Raw genomic sequence first — 22,859 nt, forward strand, 5'->3', positions numbered from 1 at the left:
GTTATATGGGGCTACAGGCTACACATCCAGACTGCTGTTATAGGGGGGCTCTAGACTACACAACCAGACTGTATTTATTGGGGGACTTCAGACTGCTCTTATAATGGGCTTCAGATTACACATCCAGACAGCTGTTATAGGGGGGCTCCAGACTACATATCCAGACTGCTGTTATAGGGGGCTCCAGACTACACATCCACACTGCTGTTATAGGAGGCTCCAGACTACATATTCAGACTGCTGTTATAGGGGGGCTCCAGACTACACATTCAGGCTGCTGTTATAGGGGGCTACAGACCACAAACCAAGACTGCTGTTATAGGGGGCTCCATACTACACATCCAGACTGCTGTTGTAGGGGGGCTCCAGACTACACATCCAGACTGCTGTTATGGGGGGCTCCAGGCTACATATTCAGACTGCTGTTAAAGGGGGCTCCAGACAACACATCCTGACTGTATTTATTGGGGGGCTCCAGACTGCTGTTATAGGGGGCTCCCGATTAAACATCCAGACTGCTGTTATAGGGGGGCTACAGACTACACATCCAGACTGCTGACATAGGGGGGCTCCAGACTACACATCCAGTCTGCTTTTATAGGGTGACTCCACACTGCACATCCAGACTGTAGTTATAGGGGGCTCCAGAATACACATCCAGACTGTTGTTATAGGGGGGCTCCACACTGCACATCCAGTCTGCTGTTATAGGGAGGGGGGATCTGGACTACACATTCAGACTGTAGTTATAGGGGGCTCTAGACTACACATCCAAACTGCTGTTATAGGGGGGCTCCAGACTACACATTCAGACTGCTGTGATAGGGGGGCTCCAGAATACACATCCAGACTGTATTGGGGGGCTCCAGACTGCTGTTATAGAGGGGGCTCCAGACTACACATCCAGACTGCTGTTATATGGGGCTCCAGACTACACATCCAGACTGTATTGGGGGGCTCCAGACTGCTGTTATAGGGTGGGCTCCAGACTACACATCCAGACTGCTGTTATATGGGGCTCCAGACTACACATCCAGACTGTATTGGGGGGCTCCAGACTGCTGTTATAGGGGGGGCTCCAGACTACACATCCAGACTGCTGTTATATGGGGATACAGACTACACATCCAGACAGTATTTATTGAGGGGCTCCAGACTGCTGTTATAGGGGGCTCCAGACTACAAATCCAGACTGCTTTTATAGGGGGCTCCAGACTACACATCCAGACTGTATAGGGGGCTCCAGACTGCTGTTATAGGGGGGGCTCCAGACTACACATCCAGACTGCTGTTATATGGGGCTACAGACTACACATCCAGACTGCTGTTATAGGGGGGCTCTACACTACACATCCAGTGTGTATTTATTGGGGGACTTCAGACTGCTCTTATAAGGGGCTCCAGATTACACATCCAGACTGCTGTTATAGGGGGCACCAGATTACATATCCAGACTGCTGTTATAGGGGGGCTCCAGACTACACATCCAGACTGCTGTTATAGGGGGGCTCCAAACTACACATCCAGACTGCTGTTATAGGGGGCTCCAGACTACACATCCAAACTGCTGTTATTGGGGGGCTCCAGGCCGCACATCCAGACTGCTATTATAGGGGGGCTCCAGACTGCTGTTATAGGGGGCTCCAGACTACACATCCAGGCTGGGCTGCTGTTATAGGGGGCTCCAGACTACATATCCAGACTGCTGTTATAGGGGGCTCCAGACTACACATCCAGACTGCTGTTATAGGGGGGCTCCAGACTACACATTCAGACTGCTGTTATAGGGGGGCTCCAGACTACACATCCAGACTTCTTTTATAGGGGTCTCCAGACTACACATCCAGGCTGCTGTTATAGGAGGCTCCAGACTACATACCGAGGCTGCTGTTATAGGGGGCTCCAGACTACCTATCCAGACTGCTGTTATAGGGGGCTCCAGACTACACATCCAGGCTGCTGTTATAGGGGGCTCCAGATTACACATCCAGACTGCTGTTATAGGGGGCTCCAGACTACATACCGAGATTGCTGTTATACGGGGGCTCCAGACTACACATTCAGACTGCTGTTACAGGGAGGGGGGCTCCAGATTGCACATCCAGACTGCTGATATAGGGGGCTCCAGACTACACATCCAGACTGCTGTTACAGGGAGGGGGGCTCCAGATTGCACATCCAGACTGCTGATATAGGGGGCTCCAGACTACACATCCAGACTGCTGTTACAGGGGGATCCAGACCACATCCCGACTTCCGTTATAGGGGGGCTCCAGACTACACATCGCGACTGCTGCTATAGGGGGCTCCAGATTACACATACAGGCTGATGTTATATGGGGTTCCAGACTTCACATCCAGACTGCTGTTATAGGGGGGCTCCAGACTACACATCCAGACTGTATTTATTGGGGGGCTCCAGATTACACATCCAGGTTGCTGTTATAGTGGGGCTCCAGACTACACATCCAGACTGCTGTTATAGGGGGGCTCCAGACTACACATCTAAACTGCTGTTATAGGGAGGCTCCAGACTACACATCCAGACTGCTGTTATAGGGGGCTCCAGACTACACATCCAGACTGCTGTTATAGGGGGCTCCAGACAACACATCCAGACTGCTGTTCTGGGGGCTCCATACTACACATCCAGATTTCTGTTATAGGGGGCTCCACACTACACATCCAGACTGCTGTTATAGGGGGCTCCAGACAACACATCCAGACTGCTGTTCTGGGGGCTCCATACTACACATCCAGATTTCTGTTATAGGGGTGCTCCAGACTACACATCCACACTGCTGTTATAGGGGGCTCCAGACTACACATCCAGACTGCTGTTATTATGGGCTCCAGACTACACTTCCAGACTTCTGTTATAGGGGGGCTCCAGACTGCACATCCAGGCTGCTGTTATAGGGGGCTCCAGACTACACATCCAGACTGCTGTTATAGGGGGGCTACAGACTACACATCCAGACTGCTGTTATAGGGGGCTCAGACTACACATCCTGACTGCTTTTATAGGGGGCTCCAGCCTACACATCCAGACTGCTGTTATAGGAGGCTCCAGACTACACAACCCGACTGCTGTTATAGGGGGCTCCAGACTACACATCCAGACTGATTTTATAGGGGGGCCCCAGACTACACATCCAGACTGCTGTTATAGGGGGGCTCCAGACTACACATCCAGACTGCAGTTATAGGGGCACTCCCCACTACACACCCAAACTGCTGTTATAGGGGGGGCTCCAGACTACACATCCAGACTGCTGTTATAGGGGGGCTCCAGACTACACATCCAGACTGCTGTTATAGGGGGGCTCCAGACTACACACCCAGACTGCTGTTATAGGGGGGCTCCAGACTACACATCCAGACTTCTTTTATAGGGGTCTCCAGACTACACATCCAGGCTGCTGTTATAGGGGGCTCCAGACTACATACCGAGGCTGCTGTTATAGGGGGCTCCAGACTACCTATCCAGACTGCTGTTATAGGGGGCTCCAGACTACACATCCAGGCTGCTGTTATAGGGGGCTCCAGATTACACATCCAGACTGCTGTTATAGGGGGCTCCAGACTACATACCGAGACTGCTGTTATAGGGGGGCTCCAGACTACACATTCAGACTGCTATCATAAGGGGGCTCCAGACTACACATCCAGACTGCTGTTACAGGGAGGGGGGCTCCAGATTGCACATCCAGACTGCTGATATAGGGGGCTCCAGACTACACATCCAGACTGCTGTTACAGGGGGATCCAGACCACATCCCGACTTCCGTTATAGGGGGGCTCCAGACTACACCTCGCGACTGCTGCTATAGGGGGCTCCAGATTACACATACAGGCTGATGTTATATGGGGTCCAGACTTCACATCCAGGCTGCTGTTATAGGGGGGCTCCAGACTACACATCCAGACTGTATTTATTGGGGGGCTCCAGATTACACATCCAGGTTGCTGTTATAGTGGGGCTCCAGACTACACATCCAGACTGCTGTTATAGGGGGGCTCCAGACTACACATCTAAACTGCTGTTATAGGGAGGCTCCAGACTACACATCCAGACTGCTGTTATAGGGGGCTCCAGACTACACATCCAGACTGCTGTTATAGGGGGCTCCACACTATACATCCAGACTGCTGTTATAGGGGGCTCCAGACAACACATCCAGACTGCTGTTCTGGGGGCTCCATACTACACATCCAGATTTCTGTTATAGGGGTGCTCCAGACTACACATCCACACTGCTGTTATAGGGGGCTCCAGACTACACATCCAGACTGCTGTTATAGGGGGCTCCACACTATACATCCAGACTGCTGTTATAGGGGGCTCCAGACAACACATCCAGACTGCTGTTCTGGGGGCTCCATACTACACATCCAGATTTCTGTTATAGGGGGCTCCAGACTGCAAATCCAGGCTGCTGTTATAGGGGGCTCCAGACTACACATCCAGACTGCTGTTATAGGGGGGCTACAGACTACACATCCAGACTGCTGTTATAGGGGGCTCAGACTACACATCCTGACTGCTGTTATAGGGGGCTCCAGCCTACACATCCAGACTGCTGTTATAGGAGGCTCCAGACTACACAACCCGACTGCTGTTATAGGGGGGAACCAGACTACACATTCAGACTGCTGTTATAGGGGGCTCCAGACTACACATCCAGACTGATTTTATAGGGGGGCCCCAGACTACACATCCAGACTGCTGTTATAGGGGGGCTCCAGACTACACATCCAGACTGCAGTTATAGGGGCGCTCCCCACTACACACCCAAACTGCTGTTATAGGGGGGCTCCAGACTACACATCCAGACTGCTGTTATAGGGGGGCTCCAGACTACACATCCAGACTGCTGTTATAGGGGGGCTCCAGACTACACACCCAGACTGCTGCTATAGGGGGGCTCCAGACTACATATCCAGACTGCTGTTATAGGGGGGCTCCAGAATACACATCTATACTGCTGTTATAGGGGGTTCCAAACTACATATCCAGACTGCTGTTATAAAGGGGCTCCAGACTACACATCGAAACTGCTATTATAGGGGGCTCCAGACTACACATCCTGACTGCTGTTGTTATAGGGGACTCCAGACTACACATCATGACTGCTGTTGTTATAGGGGGGCTCCAGACTACACATTCAGACAATAGTCAAATTAAATGTGGTCTCCTTTTGACCCTCAAGTTGCAGTGACTCCTTATTCTCCATGAATGCAGCGAGTTTAGATTTCCTGTGACTTGCAGGTGACAGCACATCCACATTTATTTCATTTATGCTACAAAGTATTTTTGTCGTGGAGGAAAACACTTTTCAAACATGAGAAAAAGTGTAAATATGGCATGTAGCATAATTCCTGATACATTATTGCCACCAATCTGGCAATAATTCATTTTGGAAAAACCTGGGCAAGCATGGCAACGTGACCCCGCTGATGAGTGAATGAACCTCATTATTGGAGATAACCTCACAGAAAAAGTCCCAGGGATTATCTTCCTCTGGCACAACCATGCATCAGTCATTATTATACTGCAGTAATTGTTTCTAGATTGACAGCAGAAGGAAGTGAGGAAAGTTCTATTCTACTGCAGAAACTGTCAAAACTCCTAAGAGGTTCTGCAGCAGTTCCATAAGAATTACAGTCTTGCACATGCTCAGGCTGCATGTGTCTGGACATGGGGTGCAATAGAGGAAGGGGTAAGTGACAGCAGAAGGGAGGGGGACTATTGAGCGGAGCCTCAGTTATAGAGTCTAGTCCCTGCAGTTGCACAGGGTTGCCACTAGCGGGCAGTAGAGATCAGTTGCCTTTGTATCTTTACTGCTGCAGCAACCTCACCTCAAAAAAAAAGATGGCAGGACTTCAGAAACAGCTGTCAGCCGGGAAGGAGCATCTCTGCAGCTAGCCTGGACCCAAACATGAGCTTCAAGGCAGCCTGGAGTGAGAGTATCAGCACATCCAGGCCACCAAGGACAGTCCATGAGCATTCAGCCTCCTGCAGCCAGCAGCAGATGCATGATCAGCAGTCCCCAGCCACACAGGAGATCAGCCTCTAATCTCACAGCAAAGCTGTCAGCTCCACATCCAGAATCAGAGCCCATCTTAAGGAGCAGGAGCTGAGGAAGCCAGCAGAATGAGGTAGGAGACCCCCTCCCTGCTGTCCCTGGGTGCATGTAGAAGGGGGGAGTGTACAATGTAGCAATGTCAGGATCAGGACTCCATTCATTGTGGCTGTGGCTAGATCAGGCACATGAAGGGGGGATGGCAGAGGACCCCCTAACCACACTGCCCACCTCCTCATTCCCTGTCACTCTGCATGCACCCAGCACATACACAATGACACTAACACAGACTGATGGCCAGGAGGGGGGTGGGCTATTGTGCTGCACACTTTAACCCCCCTCTGCCCATTTCTCATGCATTTAACCCCTGCGCTGCTGCAAATTAGCCATACCTATGGGCACTATGGGATAGTGATGGGGGAAGAGGGGTTGGCTTAGAAATGTCAGCTTTAACCATTCACTGCCCAAGGCTTCATGAAGCGGGCTTGTCTTTGCTTGGGTCTGCATGGCAGGGAAAGGGTTACAACCTTCATTCCAGCAAACCAATGTAAATGTGTCCTCTGTAATGACATCATCAGTGGATATATCCTGTGTGATGCTGAGGACACCAGCAGATATGCATCTGCAGTAAGTCATTATTTCTGCTTTCCAATTATTACAGATTGATAGATATAATGTGTATATATAGTATGTGTGCACGTCTGTATATATAGTATGGGTGTATAGTGACCCTGTAGTAGAGCGCTCCGGCTCCTGGATGACAGCCACATACCCACCATGGGCTTAAAGCGACATCTGACCATTTTTTCTGCACTGGCATTTTCTTCGGCAGCCATACTTTTATATAAAGGTCTCATCCATTTTCCATAATTGTGTGCACTGCAATGTGTCGTGTGGAAGATATATAATGTACGACCGAACAGAATATACAGTGATATATGGGGGGATAATCAGTGACATCAACGGTGACCTGCTCTTTAATCGTTGATTGGCTCAGAGGCCGACATGCAATATATGTGTGTATATATGTATATAGGGGTATATCATAATGAGCTGTTGGAGGGGACCCTGTTCGTACACAGGACCCCTTGCAATCTAGGAGCGATTGGCTCATTTTAATTAGAAATTATAATTTTGCCCCAAATTTATCTAATCGCAGTGATTTATTGGTCATGGAGTACTGGTCCTCATATTGCCCTACAACTCCCTTAACTTTAATTATTGGCTCTGCGAAGCATGGTTAGAATTATTGACCGGCGATAAGTAGCTGGCACACAACATGGCGCCGCTCATCTCTATGGGAGGGGATGGGGAAAATCCAATTGAGATTGTTGGAAAATCAGTAGGATGTGTCAACCGTTATATAGGGGTCCTGTGTACCCCGTAAGTTGTAAGTGACAGGAGGACATGCATGTTAGATGCATCCGACAGGTGCTTATCTCCAGGAAAACCAGGGAATGGATGAGTAAAAAATTAACATCACATTATTGGTGAACACCATTATATTATATATGCGAGATATGCACAGATTTAAAGGGACTTGTCATCAGAAAATTAACTGTTTTTTTAAATCAAGTTTTTTCATTAAAAAAATATATATATAATTTTTTTTCATTATTTATTTAATTTTTTTTAGTATTTTTTTATATTACATTCTGTAGTAAAAACTCGAATTAGAAATCTTGCAATTTTCGCACCAACCACTGGGGATTATTTAGTCTCTAACTTCCTGTCCTTTCAGGAAACCTGCATATACATTACCAGCAATGGTCAGACTCTGACCTTATCTTTTGTATTAAAGCATCTAATGAGCGTGTGCAAAGGTCATAGTGAAGGAAGGAGGAGGAGGTGAGCTTTGACATCACCTGTTGTGATTGGAGGGTTCTGTGTCATTGGCTGTGTATTGAGGTGTTACCTGTCACTATAATCCTGCCTCTGATGATAAGTAAACTGCTGAAAACTCTTCTTGAAAGGACAGGAAGTGTGAGTCTAAAAACTGCACTAGTGGCCGTGTAAAAATTGCAAGATTGTGAATTTATTTATTTAATAAAGATCGTGATCCAACCTACAAAAAAATGACAAAAATCGAGTTTAGATACCTATGGTGCAATCCAGGGCCGTAGTGACACGTGAGCGTTGCACAGTTTAGATTTCATTCACATCAGTATTGTGGATATTGTATATTGCAAACTGGCAGCACCTGATGGACCCCATTAACTTTAAAAAAAAAAAAGAAAAAAAAGATTGTTTTAAAAAAAAAAAAATGTTTTGTGTACTCAGCCCTTCTGCAGAGCTATGTGTCTCCATGGTTACAGACTACAAACCCTGTGTTTTGCTAATCTACAGTCAGAAGAAAAAGGGATTACAGTATGACAGCGGGAAGAGACGGCACAGGACCTGTAATCATGGAGACGCATAGCTCTGCATTAGAGCTGTGTACAAAAATCAGTATATTTTTAATCAAAGTTACTTATTAAAGTTGCTTTATTTATCTTTTTATGCATCAGAGCAGCAAAAGTATACACAGCCTTAAAAGAGGGGCTTCCTTTTCGTGGGCCCCCCTCCAGTATGACACAGAGATTTTGTGGCCCCCGTTAGCCGATGCCCCTTGTGTGACGTCACTGATGGATGTTATTCGTGGACCGGCGGGACGTGTTTGTACATTTCTGGATAAATAGAGCCGAGGTTTAGAAGATCTTCGCATCTTCTGATCCGGAGACTTTGTGTAAATGTTTAGTCTGTGCCGGGCGCCTCGCTGGGGCTCATTACTGACGATATTTCTGCAAAAAAAAGAGATTAAGAAATGGCTGCAAATTAGCAGTACAAGGAGCCCCTGACGTTACCGTCATAGTTATCAGAGGGGCATGGAGGATGAGGATGAATATTAGACACAAATATGCAAGAAAGCGTTTTGCATGTCTTAGTTTCTCCTGGTTCATGGTCTTATCCCTAAACCCCATCATAAACATTTCCTTTAAGACCCCAAATCACATTTAAAGGAACACTAACATCCAGCAATTCCTTCCTTATCCTTCAATAATCCATCCTGTTTCATATTCCAGTGAACAATGAACAATTCTACATGTGATGCATATCTGGAGATCATCAGGAGCCTCTCCCCTTTAGATGCTGAGCCTGCTCTTCCTAATAAACGGAATCTGAAGGCTCTTTCATTCTTGTGGTGGGACCTCCACCAGCCATCAGAATAAAGGAGTTCTCTAACCCTACGCAATCACTTACTCGGGGATCCCACTTTTTTTTAGACTTTATAGCATTATGTGGTGGCCCCACTAATATTCTGCATGGATGACCTCAATCCTCTATAGTGAGAGCTTCTCCTGTTCTGGTGGTCTCAGCCTGACTTCATTGGAATATTGATAAAATACCACAAGTCACGCCCCCACTGTACCATAGCCACACCCATTTTGTAAGATTAAAAAAAAAAATTGCCATAAATGTTCTAATACTTAAAGGGGCTGTCCACTACTTAGATTTTGATGACCTATCATTAGGAAAGGCAATCAATAAAAAAACAATGGAGGTCCGACACCTGGCACCATTTTGGAGAATCAGCAGTGGCTGATGGAGCAGAACAGCGCAGCACCATACGTTATGTAGTGGTCGTAATTGGTACTGGAGCTGGAATCACATCTACATTATACTTCACATCCAGATGATCATGGTGGACATAAGTGTCAGAACCCCTCCTCCCCAGTGTTCTTATATATCACTTACACTGGCATGTAAAAGTTTGGGCACCCCTGGTCAGAATTACTATTATTATGAACAGCTAAGCAAGTTGAAGATGAAATGATCTCTAAAAGGCCTAAAGTTAAAGATGACAAATTTCCTTTGTATTTTAGGCAAAATATATATATATTTTCATCTTTTACATTTTAAAAATTGCAAAAGGAAAATCGGCCGATGCTAAAGTTTGTGCACCCTGCATGGTTCGTACCTAGTAGCGCCCCCTTTTGTGAGTATCACAGCTTGTAAACACTTTTTGTAGCCAACCAAGAGTCTTTCAATTCTTGTTTGAGGGATTTTCGCCCCTTCTTCCTTGGAAAATTTTTCCAGTTCTGTGAGATTCCTGATCGTCTTGCATGCACTGATATTTTGAGGTCTTGCCACAGATTTTCAATGATTTTCAGATCAGAGGACTGTGAGGGTCATTGTAAAACCTTCAGCTTGTGCCTTTTGAGGTCATCTATTGTGGATTTTGATGTGTGTTTAGGATCATTATCCATTTGTAGAAGCCATCCTCTTTTCAACTTCAGCTTTTTTACAGATGGTGTTATGTTTGCATCAAGAATCTGTTGAAATTTCATTGAATCCATTCCTCCCTCTAACCGTGAATTGTTCCCCGTGCCATTAACTGCAACACAACCCCAAAGCATGACTGATCCACCACCATGCTTAATGGTTGGCGAGATGTTCTTTTCCTGAAATTCTGTGCCCTTTTTTCTCCACACATACCTTTGATCATTGTGGCCAAAGAGTTCTCTTTTAACCTCATCGGTCCACAGGAATTGTTTCCAAAACGTATCAGGCTTGTTTTGATGTTCTTTTGCATACTTCTGATGCTGAATTTTATGGTGAGGACGCAGGAAAGGTTTTCTTCTGATGACTCTTCAATGAAGGCCATATTTGTGCAGGTGACTCTGAACAGTAGAACAATGTATCACAACTCCAGAGTTTGCTAAATCTTCCTGAAGGTCTTTTGCAATCAGGCGGGGGTTCTGATTTGCCTCTCTAGCAATCCTACGAGCAGCTGTCACTGAAATTTAGCTTTGTCTTCCAGACCTTATCTTGACCTCCACTGTTCCTGATAACTGCCATTTCTTAATTACATTTCAAACTGGGGAAAGGGCAACTTGAAAAACGCTTTGCTATCTTCTTATAGCCTTCTCCTGCTTTGTGGGCCTCCACCATTTTCATTTTCAGAGTGCAAGGCAGCTGCTTAGAAGAACCCATGGCTGCTGGTTTTTGGCACAAGGTAAGAGGAGGCTGGGTTGTTATAAAGCTGGGAAATTTGCATCTCTTGGCCTTTCCTAACGATGATAGTGAACAAGCCATAACCCTAGCAGGCTAATTAAGGTCTGAACCTTGGTCCAAGTTATCTGAGCACACAAATCTCCAAAGGTGCCAAAACTTTTGCATCGGCCCATTTTCCTTTTTTTTATTTTTAAAATGCAAAAAAAAAAGAAAATATTTGTTTGTTTTGCCTAAAATACAAAGAAAATGTGTCATCTCTAACTTTAGGCCTTTTAGAGATCATTTCATCTTCAACTTGCTAAACTGTTCACAATTACAGTAATGTTGACCAGGGGTGCCCACACTTTTACATGCCACTGTAAGTAGTGAACAACCCCTTTAATACAATGGTGGGTTATCTGCAGCATTTCCCAGTCTTTAGCCAGGTTTTCCACACATATCGGTACATCCACTGAGTGATGGGTCTCTGGGGACTTCCTTTTATGGAAGAACTTTACACCCGAGTTATGGATGGGCTCTATATGGGGTCTGCGTGCTTGTGATTCCCAGAAGAAGTCTCGGAGCCTCCGCACGCTTCTATGGAGATTTATAGCGTTTCTCGTTATGTAAATCATCGACTTGTGGAAAGACGAGTTATTTTGTCTATTCAGGATCCTCATCTCTTGGCCACAGTTCAGATAATTTCTAGAGAGCGTCTCTCGCTCTGGAGGACCCGTCCTATCCTGTATTACACAGATTTCTTATTTATATGAATGGACACTATGTAATGCTTTTTTCCCCCTGTGGTGGCGCTGTGGGGAAACTGAACGTTTACTGCCCGGTTTACCTGCAGCTGATGACTGGGGGGAGAGTCCCAACAAGGGGACGCTATGTAATGAGCATATTGTTGAGGGACCCTCCCGACAAGTAGGGTGGACAATTCTCTAAGAACTGACATGTTTTAGTACAGTCATGCCACGTGGCAGTCGAAGTGCCAAGTTCTTACATAACTCTCGGCTAGACTACATATTATTTTGCCCCACTCAAGAGCCATCAACAGGTCATGTTTTCCGGATTTCCTTAGTATTGCACAGGTGATGCAATTGTTACCTTCCACAGCCCACATGGCGTAGCCCTTAGTCTCTTGGCACTGCCCTTTGTTACTGCCCTGTTCTTTCAGCGCATGAGACTCTTTCCCTATCTGCGCTGCATGCACAGTGGCCATTACAGCAGCTGCTGCTTACTTTTCAGGCTCCAGAGGAAAGCGACACAATGAGATCTGATGAGCGTCTCGGATATTGTGCTGACATCACACAAACCATGAGACATTCAGTGACACCGCCGTAAGAATATACAATGGGACAGCTTCACCACAGCCGTAATGGAAGTAGCCCGTCCGTGCATTACTCTGTCCAGTGTTGTGCAATATATTGGTCATATTCATAGAAAATAACTTTACTATCATTGCAACCAGCAGGGGGAGCTCTCTTGCACTACTGCCACACTGTGCAGATGCTGTATTACCGTTATCATCTCCCAGCATGGAAATAGAGTGAATAACTAATATATGACTGTCCTGACTTGACAGAAGCTTGTTTAAGACATGATGTGCATCATTTTAGCTAAAACACTTCTAGAAAGGTGCACAAATTGCATAAAAAATTGCCAGCATGTAATTGAGCAACGCCATCAAGCTTCCCGTATGATACATTTATACACGTGGCTCACTGTTACCTTGCGCCCTCAGCGATCATGAGTGATTCCCGTTTTCTGTACCGCTTCGGACAGCAGCTCATTTGTTACCGTGATACATTTTGTACTGGTGAATAAGAATTGGCTCCTGGGTCCTCAACACTCGATAACACGATACAAGAACGACGTGGGGCGCGCTTCTGTGGTACAACGCGGCACCCTTTTTAGAGTGTGACAAAGAGGCCTGCTGCTCAGAAGATTTATAGATCGCATTTAATCCCCTGAGCCGCATGCAAGTGCCAAGAGTCTCTGGGCAACTTTCCAGGTGTTTTAAAATGTTTAAAACTGAAGACCTTGCACAGAGACGATGCCATCCTGCCATGCTGCAGTATACAGATGAGGTGCAGATATTATTTTCCTCGCAAGGTCATGGGGAAAGATGGTGGCATTTTCAGCTTCTACAGATCGCAGTTATAGTTGGTACATTTACCAATACTTCCTAAATTATAAATATAAATTATTCCCCCAAACACTTTATTTTTCTTAAAGTAGATGCCTGGTACATTGTGAAAATGCCACCCAACATGTTACTATCTTGGCCATCTTCATGCAATTTTGCAGTTATTGAAGAGACCTAAAAACTCCTAAAGAGGGTTGATAACAAGAAGAAAAGTTCCTGTATCTTCCCTGGTATAATTGGAGATTACACAAGGGAAGAGATGACTGAGACAGGTTGTGATTTGTTTGAGGGGTGGTAACAAGTACAAGCTTCTAGCCCCTTCACCCCTTGGGTTACTGGAGACTGACAGTAGAAGGATGATGGGGTGAAAGTATGAAGAAAAGTTCCTGTATCTTCTCTGGTATCATTGGAAATTGTACAGCGGAAGAAATAACAGGTTGTGATTGGTAAACGGAGTGGTAACAAGAAAGAAAGCTCCTGCCCTCTTGCCCCTGGGTTCATTGGTGATTGTACGAGGAGGTGGGAGGAGGGGGGTGACAGTAAAATGATGAGGGGGTGATGACATGAAGAATAGTTCCTGTATCTTCTGTGTTATCATTGGACACTGTACAGGAGAAGCGATAAGTAGCAGGCTATGATTGGTGAAAGGGCTTACAACAAGTACAAAAGTTCCTGCCCCGTCATCCCTGGCCTGGGATTATTGGTGACAATAATAAAAGGGGGTGATGACATGAAAACAGGTTTCTGTATCTTCAGTGGTTTCATTTGAGACTGTGCAGGGGAAAAGATAAGTAACAGGATGTGATTGGCAAAAAGGTTAATAGCAAGAACAAAAGTTCCTTCCCCTTCACCTCTGGGATCACTGGTGACACTATGGGGGGATGGGGTGGGGAGGGAAATGACAGTGAAGAGGTGATAGAATGAGGAAAAGTTCCTGTATCTTCTCTGGTGTGATTCGGGAACTGTTCATGGGAAGAGATAATTAACAGGCTGTTATTGGTAAAAGGGATGGTAACAATAACAAAACTCCCTGCCCCTCACCCCCGGGTTCACTGGAGACTGTACAGGAGGGAGGGGGTGGAGTAGAAATGACAGTAAAAGGCTGAGGTGGTGATGGCATGAAGAAAAGTTTCAGTAATTCCCTTGGAAGGCTTTACAGGCGGAAAGAAAGAACGCAGCCTGCCTATGTTTTCTTCTTGATGTCACTTGAATCATTCCTTTCTAACAGACATGTAAAGATGATACCGAGATCTAAGCCCCATCCTTACAATTCCTATTATTCTACTCGTGGCAAGTGTTTAAAGTACATTGGAAATTCTTTAACAATTATGGGAATTATGTGGGAATTATGTTTTAGTTTCATTGTTATCACTCCAATGCATCTAAAATAAAAAAGTGTGCAACTTTTCAACTAGTCTTTGTTAATAATCTCCTAATTCATTACGTATACAGCTCCTATGCAGACCCATGTGTCGTAATAGTTACAGATGTTGAACACGCTGTGATCTAATCCTGGGGTAAAGTATTACTCTGTTCTATCTGCCCATTCTTCTTCTTAATCTAAAGTCTGTAGAAGAAAGACTGATGTAGGAGGGAGCACATGATTGCCGGATCTGACTACACACTGTGTTGTTTGTAGTCTGTAGCCATGGAAATGTAGATGGTTGGCAGATTGCTCTCCTCTGCCTATAGTCCTGCACCTGATATCACATGCCGCCACATTGTCTCGCTGTCTGCACTGCCGCGGCCTCCCCCACCATGTAAAAGGACAGGAAAGTGCAGGGAGCAACCATCACTGATCACAGTTGTCACCATGATGACAAGCTTCCACCTGATCAATCTGTTTCCATGAAAGCCAGATGTGCTAATTTGTCAATATCAAAGCATAATGGTGTCATATCACTGGGGGTTGTAAGACCGGAGCTAAGGAGCTGCAGGGTCTAAAGTCATCCCCCAGAAACTTCTATGGGCTCAGAAATATCGTAATATAGGAAATTATTGTGTGTTGTCTCCATAGTGTTATCTTCTGTAAATAACACATATTGGAAAAATACTGCTTTATGGTGACTCGAAAGAGCGAGAATAATCATGTCTACTAAAAACTAATTCTCTACATTATTCAATATATTACAGAGAACATCAGAGTAAAGGATTATTGAACTTCTGCAGATGCCTATAATTGTAGATATAAGCAGTATTATAGTAGTTATATTCTTGTACATAGGGGCAGTATTATAGTAGTTATATTCTTGTACATAGGGGCAGTATTATAGTAGTTATATTCTTGTACATAGGAGCAGTATTATAGTAGTTATATTCTTGTACATAGGGGGCAGTATTATAGTAGTTATATTCTTGTACTTAGGGGGCAGTATTATAGTAGTTATATTCTTGTACATAGGGGCAGTATTATAGTAGTTATATTCTTGTCCATAGGGGGCAGTATTATAGTAGTTATATTGTTGTACATAGGGGCAGTATTATAGTAGTTATATTGTTGTACATAGGGGGCAGTATTATAGTAGTTATATTCTTGTACATAGGAGCAGTATTATAGTAGTTATATTCTTGTATATAGGGTGTAACGGGTCTGGGAGGCGGAACCTCTGAGCTACTATACAAGGGGGCGGTCCTTGTAAGGGAGCGGGTGGCGACCAGGGAAGACGGGCAGGCAGTCACACCAGGTGACCGGGACAGTCTCTGAGTGAACGGGCTGGAGGTTACGGCAAGTGACCGGGGCAGTCTCTGGATGAACGGGCAGGAGGTCACGGCAAGTGACCGGGGCAGTCTCTGGATGAACGGGCAGGAGGTCACGGCAAGTGACCGGGGCAGTCTCTGGGTAAAGGGTTGGTACGACCTGTGGCGGCTGATGGTAGACGTGAGCTCCCAGGTGAGCAGGCGAGAGTCTCTGGATAAACGGGTGGTCACAGCATGTGACGGCGGAGCCTCCGGAAGACCAACAGACAGGCGGCAGATGAGCGCTCCCAGGTGAGCGGGCAGAAGTCACTGGACAGGCGGGTGGTCACAGCACGTGACGGCAGAGCCTCCAGGTAGGCTAGCAGACAGGCAGCAGATGAGCGCTCCCAGGTGAGCGGGCAGGAGTCACTGGACAGGCAGGTGGTCACTGCACGTGACGGCGGAGCCTCCAGGTAGGCTAGCAGGCAGGTAGCAGATGTGCGCTCCCAGGTGAGCGGGCAAGCTGGTCCATAGACAGACTGACAGGAGTTGGAAGGCAGACCGTCGGACCTCAGGCAAGCAGGCAGGTAGCTGATGTGCGCTCCCAGGTGAGCGGGCAAGCTGGTCCTTAGACAGACTGACAGGAGTTGTAAGGCAGACCGTCGGACCTCAGGCTAGCAGGCAGGTAGCAGAATATCAGGCAGGAATAAGACAGCGAGCTGGCAGGAATCTGGCAACGGGACCTGAGGGCTGAAGCAGAGTAGTGAACAGTGCAACAACATTGCTCGGGCACCTCCATTTTGGAGGAGGTGCCTTATATATGGTGAAGTCCTCCGGCCATTGGCCGGGGACTCCTTAGGACGGCGCGCGCGGCCCCTTTAAGAGGGAGGGAGAGCGCGCGCGCCCTAAGCACAGTGGCCGGGAAGGAGCGCGCGCTGCCAGCAGAGCGGGAGGAGGACGCCGGGCTCGGAGCAGAGAGGTGAGGGGAACAGCGTCCCTGCCTAGCAGAGGGCAGGGACGCCGGCGCTACAGTACCCCCCCCTTTAGGCCCCCCCTTTTTTAGGCCAGACAGAAATTTAGCAAGGATAAGAGGGGCATGGATGTTCTCCCGGGGCTCCCACGTTCTCTCCTCAGGACCAAACCCCTTCCAATCCACTAGAAAAAAGGTCTTTCCTCTTACCCTTTTGGTGGCAAGAATGTTCTCTACCTCAAACTCGTCCTCAGCAGAAACCGGAGCAGGAGGCGTACCTGTAGACTTGGAAAAAGAGTTAAGAACCACAGGTTTGAGGAGAGATACATGGAAGGAGTTAGGGATCCGTAAGTTGGCCGGGAGTTTCAATTTATAGGCCACCGGGTTGATCTGACTGATGACCTCCAGAGGACCGATGAACCGAGGCCCTAACTTGTAAGAAGGTATCTTGAGTCGGACATATTTAGATGAGAGCCAGACTTTATCTCCAGGACGAAATTGTGGAGGATCCAGGCGTTTTTTGTCAGCGTGTCTTTTCATCCGTTCGGACGACTGAAGGAGTGCGGATCGGGTACTCTCCCAAATGGAGGAAAATTTGCTAACGAGAGATTCCGCAGCCGGGTTGTCCACAGAGGTGGAGACAGGAAAAGGAATCCGAGGATGCTGACCAAAGACTACAAAAAATGGGGATTTGGAGGAGGATTCGCTCTCGTGATTATTATAAGAGAACTCGGCCTATGGTAGGAGATCCACCCAGTCTGAATGATGGGCATTAACGAAGTGCCGGAGGTAACTGGTCAGGTTCTGATTGATCCGCTCCACTTGACCATTGGACTGTGGGTGGTAAGCGGAAGAGAAGTCCAGGGTGACGTCCAGCAGTTTACAAGTAGCTCTCCAGAAGCGTGAGGTGAACTGTACCCCACGATCCGACACGATGTGGAGGGGCAGGCCATGAAGACGAAAGATGTGACGAATAAAGTCTTTAGCTAGCTCGGGTGCAGATGGGAGGCCTGGCAGGGGAACGAAATGAGCCATCTTGGAGAAGCGGTCAGCGACCACCCAAATGACTGTACAACCGGCAGAGACTGGGAGGTCAGTTATAAAGTCCATTGCTATATGCTGCCAGGGGGCAGCAGGTACAGAAAGCGGAAGGAGGCGACCGGCTGGCAGATGTCTCGGAACCTTGTTGCGGGCGCAGGACACACAGGCAGAAACAAAGTCTATTACGTCCTTGTGCAGGGTAGGCCACCAGTAGTGCCGGGTAATAAGCTGGAGGGTCTTTTTCTGACCGGCGTGGCCAGCCAGTTTAGACGAGTGACCCCAGTGAAGGATCTTCTCCCGATCAGGTACTGATACGAACGTCTTTCCGGGAGGGAGACGATTTAGACTCACGGGAGCCACCTGCATTACTCTGGCGGGATCGATGATGTGTTTCGGATCTTCCTCGAGATCAGACACCAGAAAGGATCGAGACAAGGCGTCCGCCTTGACGTTTTTGTCAGCCGGGCGAAAATGAAGAACAAAATCAAAGCGAGCAAAAAACAAGGACCACCGGGCTTGGCGCGGTTTAAGTCTCTGGGCATGCTGGAGGTAAGCCAAGTTCTTGTGGTCAGTGTAAATTATTACCGGGTGAAGAGCCCCCTCGAGCAGGTAACGCCACTCCTCCAATGCCAGTTTGATGGCCAATAACTCTCGGTCTCCTATGGAATAATTGCACTCTGAGGAGGAGAAGAGTTTAGAGAAGAAGCCGCAAGTTACCATCCTCCCGGAAGATGATTTTTGAGTAAGTACCGCTCCGGCTCCAGAGGAGGAGGCGTCAACTTCCAGGAAGAACTGCTTGTTGCCGTCCGGGCGATGCAGCACCGGGGCGGAAGAGAAGGCCTGTTTTAAGGAAAGAAAGGCCTCCTCTGCTTCGGGCGGCCACTCTTTGGGATTAGTACCCTTACGGGTGAGCGCGGAAATTGGGGCAGTCCGGGAAGAGAAGTGTGGTATGAAGAGGCGGTAGTAGTTGGCGAAGCCCAGGAACCGCTGAATGGCCTTCAACCCCTCCGGTCGAGGCCATTTCTCGATGGCAGACAGTTTCTCTGGATCTATTCGTAGGCCGGTCTGAGAAATAATGTAGCCCAAAAACGGAAGCGAGGTCTGCTCAAAGAGGCACTTCTCGTATTTAGCGAAGAGGTGATTCTGCCTGAGCCTGAGCAGGACCTGACGAACGTCCCTCCGGTGAGTCTGGAGATCCGGAGAGAAGACCAAGATGTCGTCCAGGTACACCACTACGCAGGAGTAGAGAAGGTCCCGGAAGATGTCATTGACCAACTCTTGAAAGACGGCAGGAGCGTTACAGAGACTGTAGTGCCGGCGTCCCTGCCCTCTGCTAGGCAGGGACGCTGTTCCACTCACCGCTCTGCTCCGTGCCCGGCGTCCCTCTCCCGCTCTGCTGGCAGCGCGCGCTCCTTCCCGGCCACTGTGCTTAGGGCGCGCACGCGCGCCCTCCCTCTTAAAGGGGCCGCGCGCGCCGTCCTAAGGAGTCCCCGGCCAATGGCCGGAGGACTTTACCATATATAAGGCACCTCCTCCAAAATGGAGGTGCCCGAGCAATGTTGTTGCACCGTTCTACTCTGCTTCAGCCCTCAGGTCCCGTTGCCAGTTACCTGCCAGTTACCTGCCAGATTCCTGCCAGCTTGCTGTCCTAATCCTGCCTGATTTCCTGTTACCTGCCTGCCTGCTTGAGGTCCGACGGTCTGCCTTACAACTCCGGTCAGTCTGTCTAAGGACCAACTTGCCCGCTCACCTGGGAGCGCACATCAGCTACCTGCCTGCTTGCCTGAGGTCCGACGGTCTGCCTTACAACTCCGGTCAGTCTGTCTATGGACCAGCTTGCCCGCTCACCTGGGAGCGCTTCTCCGCTACCTGCCTGCTTGCCTGCCCGGAGGCTCCGCTGTCACGTGCTGTGACCACCAGCTATTCCAGACTCTTGCCCGCTCACCTGGGAGCGCTTCTCCGCTACCTGCCTGCTTGCCTACCTGGAGGCTCCGCCGTCACGTGCTGTGACCACCTGCTATTCCAGAGACTCTCGCTTGCTCACCTGGGAGCACACATCCTCCATCTGCCTTGCTAGCCTACCTGGAGGTTCAGCCATCACAGGTTGTACCTACCCCTTACCTAGAGACTGCCCCGGTCACTTGCCGTGACCTCCAGCCCGTTCTTCCAGAGACTGCCCCGGTCACTTGCCGTGACCTCCAGCCCGTTCTTCCAGAGACTGCCCTGATCACTTGCCGTGACCTCCTGCCCGTACACCCAGAGACTGTCCCGGTCACCTGCTGTGACTGCCTGCCTGGTCGCCACCCGCTCCCTTACAAGGACCGCTCCCTTGTATAGTAGCCCAGAGGTTCCGCCTCCCAGACCTGCTACAGTTTGCTCGGGCCATGGAACCCGGTGGCACCCAAGCTCCCTCGCTCTCGGACCTGTGTCATGAACTGTCCCGTCAAAGGTCCCAACAGGAGTCCATCCTGGGTCACCTGCGGAATGTCAATACTCGCCTGGACACTCTGACTGTTCCACCAACAACCTCCGCCAGTGCCATGTCTCGCAATCCGGCAGCTCCGCTGTCCACTAACACCATGATATCCTACCCCGGACCTCGGCTTTCTGCACCTCCTCGCTTCGGAGGCGACTCAGCCCAGGCTCGGGGCTTCATAAATCAGTGCACCCTGCACTTTGAACTATTGTCCCACCAGTTTAACTCGGACCGAGCCAAAATTGCATTCATCATGTCCCATCTCACCGGGGAGGCCCTGGCCTGGCTAAATCCTCTATGGGAGAGAGGAGACCCCCTGGTGTCCAACTTGCCTGCTTTTCTCACGGCTTTCCGGAAAGTCTTCGACGAACCCGGACGGAAGACCTCATCCGCATCATCGTTGCTATGCCTCCGTCAGGAAAGTCTCACCGTGGGCCAATATGCCATACGTTTCCGTACCCTTGCCTCGGAGCTGGCCTGGGATAACGACGCTCTGGTTTCCGTCTTCTGGGAGGGTCTGTCCGGCCGTATTAAAGATGAACTTGCCGGTCGGGACATTCCTACCACTCTCGATGACTTAATAACTCTTGCCACCCGGATTGACCTACGGTTCCAGGAGCGTGCCAGAGAGGTCACCCGTGAGAGGAGGTTACCACGTCTAGCTCCTACTTTTCAGAAACCCGTCACTCCTTCTGTCTCTAACCAGGTACACCCTCCTGAGCCTATGCAGGTCGACCAGACCAAGATGGTCAAGACCCGTCAGGACTTACGCCGTGCCGAGGGGACCTGCTTCTACTGTGGCAGTAAGGAGCACCGAATCCGTGCCTGCCCGGAGAGGTCGGGAAACGCCTGTGTCTAGGTTCGCTCAGAGAGGTCCACCTAGACAAGAATAAATCCTCTCCATCCCTGCTGTTGTCAGTTTCAATCGTCTACGGGGAGAACCGTTATTTCGAACTAGCCCAACTGGACTCTGGAGCAGCCGGGAATCTTATTTCACAGTCCCTGGTAGAGAAATACCGCATCCCCACCAAACCTCTGGCTGTACCCTTGTCTGTTGCTGCCGTGGATGGGGGGCTCTTACCACGCCCCATCCAACTCATCACCGAATCCATTACTCTGCAGGTGGGAATGCTGCATTCTGAAAGTATCTCCTTCCATGTTCTGCCTGGACTCTCTCACGCCCCCTTGCTAGGCCTACCTTGGCTCCAGAAACATGCACCCGTTCTTGACTGGCAGACCGGAGAAGTCCTTCGCTGGGGACAGGGCTGCCATAAGACCTGTCTGGTTCCCGTTCATCCCGTCCGTCCTTCTCCTACCCCAGCTAATCTACCTGGACTTCCGATTCCTTATTGGTCTTATGCTGATGTCTTTAATAAAAAGGAGGCAGAGACACTACCCCCTCATAGACCATACGACTGCCCTATCGACCTGTTACCTGGTACTTCTCCTCCCCGTGGGCGTATTTATCCATTATCCGCTGCTGAGACCCGGGCGAAAATGAAGAACAAAATCAAAGCGAGCAAAAAACAAGGACCACCGGGCTTGGCGCGGGTTAAGTCTCTGGGCATGCTGGAGGTAAGCCAAGTTCTTGTGGTCAGTGTAAATTATTACCGGATGAAGAGCCCCCTCAAGTAGGTAACGCCACTCCTCCAACGCCAGCTTGATGGCCAATAACTCTCGGTCTCCTATGGAATAGTTGCGCTCAGAAGAGGAGAAGAGTTTGGAGAAGAAGCCACAAGTTACCATTCTCCCGGAAGATGATTTTTGAGTAAGTACCGCTCCGGCTCCAGAGGAGGAGGTGTCAACTTCCAGGAAGAACTGCTTGTTGCCGTCCGGGCGATGCAGCACCGGGGCGGAAGAGAAGGCCTGTTTTAGGGAAAGAAAGGCCTCCTCTGCTTCGGGCGGCCACTCTTTGGGATTAGTACCCTTACGGGTGAGCGCGGAAATTGGGGCAGTCCGGGAAGAGAAGTGCGGGATGAAGAGGCGGTAATAGTTGGCGAAGCCCAGGAACCGTTGAATAGCCTTCAACCCCTCTGGTCGGGGCCATTTCTCGATGGCAGACAGTTTCTCAGGATCCATTTGTAGGCCGGTCTGAGAGATAATGTAGCCCAGAAACGGAAGCGAGGTCTGCTCAAAGAGGCACTTCTCATATTTAGCGTAGAGATGGTTCTGCCTGAGCCTGAGCAGGACCTGACGAACATCCCTCCGGTGAGTCTGGAGATCCGGAGAGAAGACCAAGATGTCGTCCAGGTACACCACTACGCAGGAGTAGAGAAGGTCCCGGAAGATGTCATTGACCAACTCTTGAAAGACGGCAGGAGCGTTAGAGAGGCCAAAGGGCATTACCAGATATTCATAGTGGCCGTCCCGGGTGTTGAATGCCGTCTTCCATTCATCCCCCTGACGGATACGAACCAGGTTGTACGCCCCACGGAGGTCCAGTTTGGTGAAGATTCTAGCCCCCTTCAGACGATCAAATAACTC

The 22,859-nt window shown here is 48.8% G+C and overlaps 1 protein-coding gene across 3 annotated transcripts in view; it reads left to right on the plus strand.

Annotated features, from left to right (window-relative positions):
* Positions 1-5,812: 5,812 nt before the first annotated feature.
* Positions 5,813-22,859, plus strand: part of EVL (Enah/Vasp-like) — a 157,775-nt gene continuing 140,728 nt past the window's right edge. The window contains exon 1 of one of the 3 annotated variants that reach the window (XM_073638430.1): positions 5,813-6,162. In XM_073638430.1, the coding sequence (XP_073494531.1) occupies positions 6,158-6,162 (5 nt within the window). In that variant the 5' untranslated portion in view covers positions 5,813-6,157. Of the gene's footprint in view, positions 6,163-6,232; positions 6,714-22,859 lie in introns of those variants that run through there. The other 2 variants (XM_073638426.1, XM_073638432.1) reach the window with 2 other exon arrangements.

This window comes from Phyllobates terribilis, unplaced genomic scaffold (assembly GCF_046119375.1).
Source record: "Phyllobates terribilis strain yellow unplaced genomic scaffold, ASM4611937v1 Scaffold_7__3_contigs__length_470593459, whole genome shotgun sequence".
Taxonomy (NCBI): Eukaryota; Metazoa; Chordata; class Amphibia; order Anura; family Dendrobatidae; genus Phyllobates; species Phyllobates terribilis.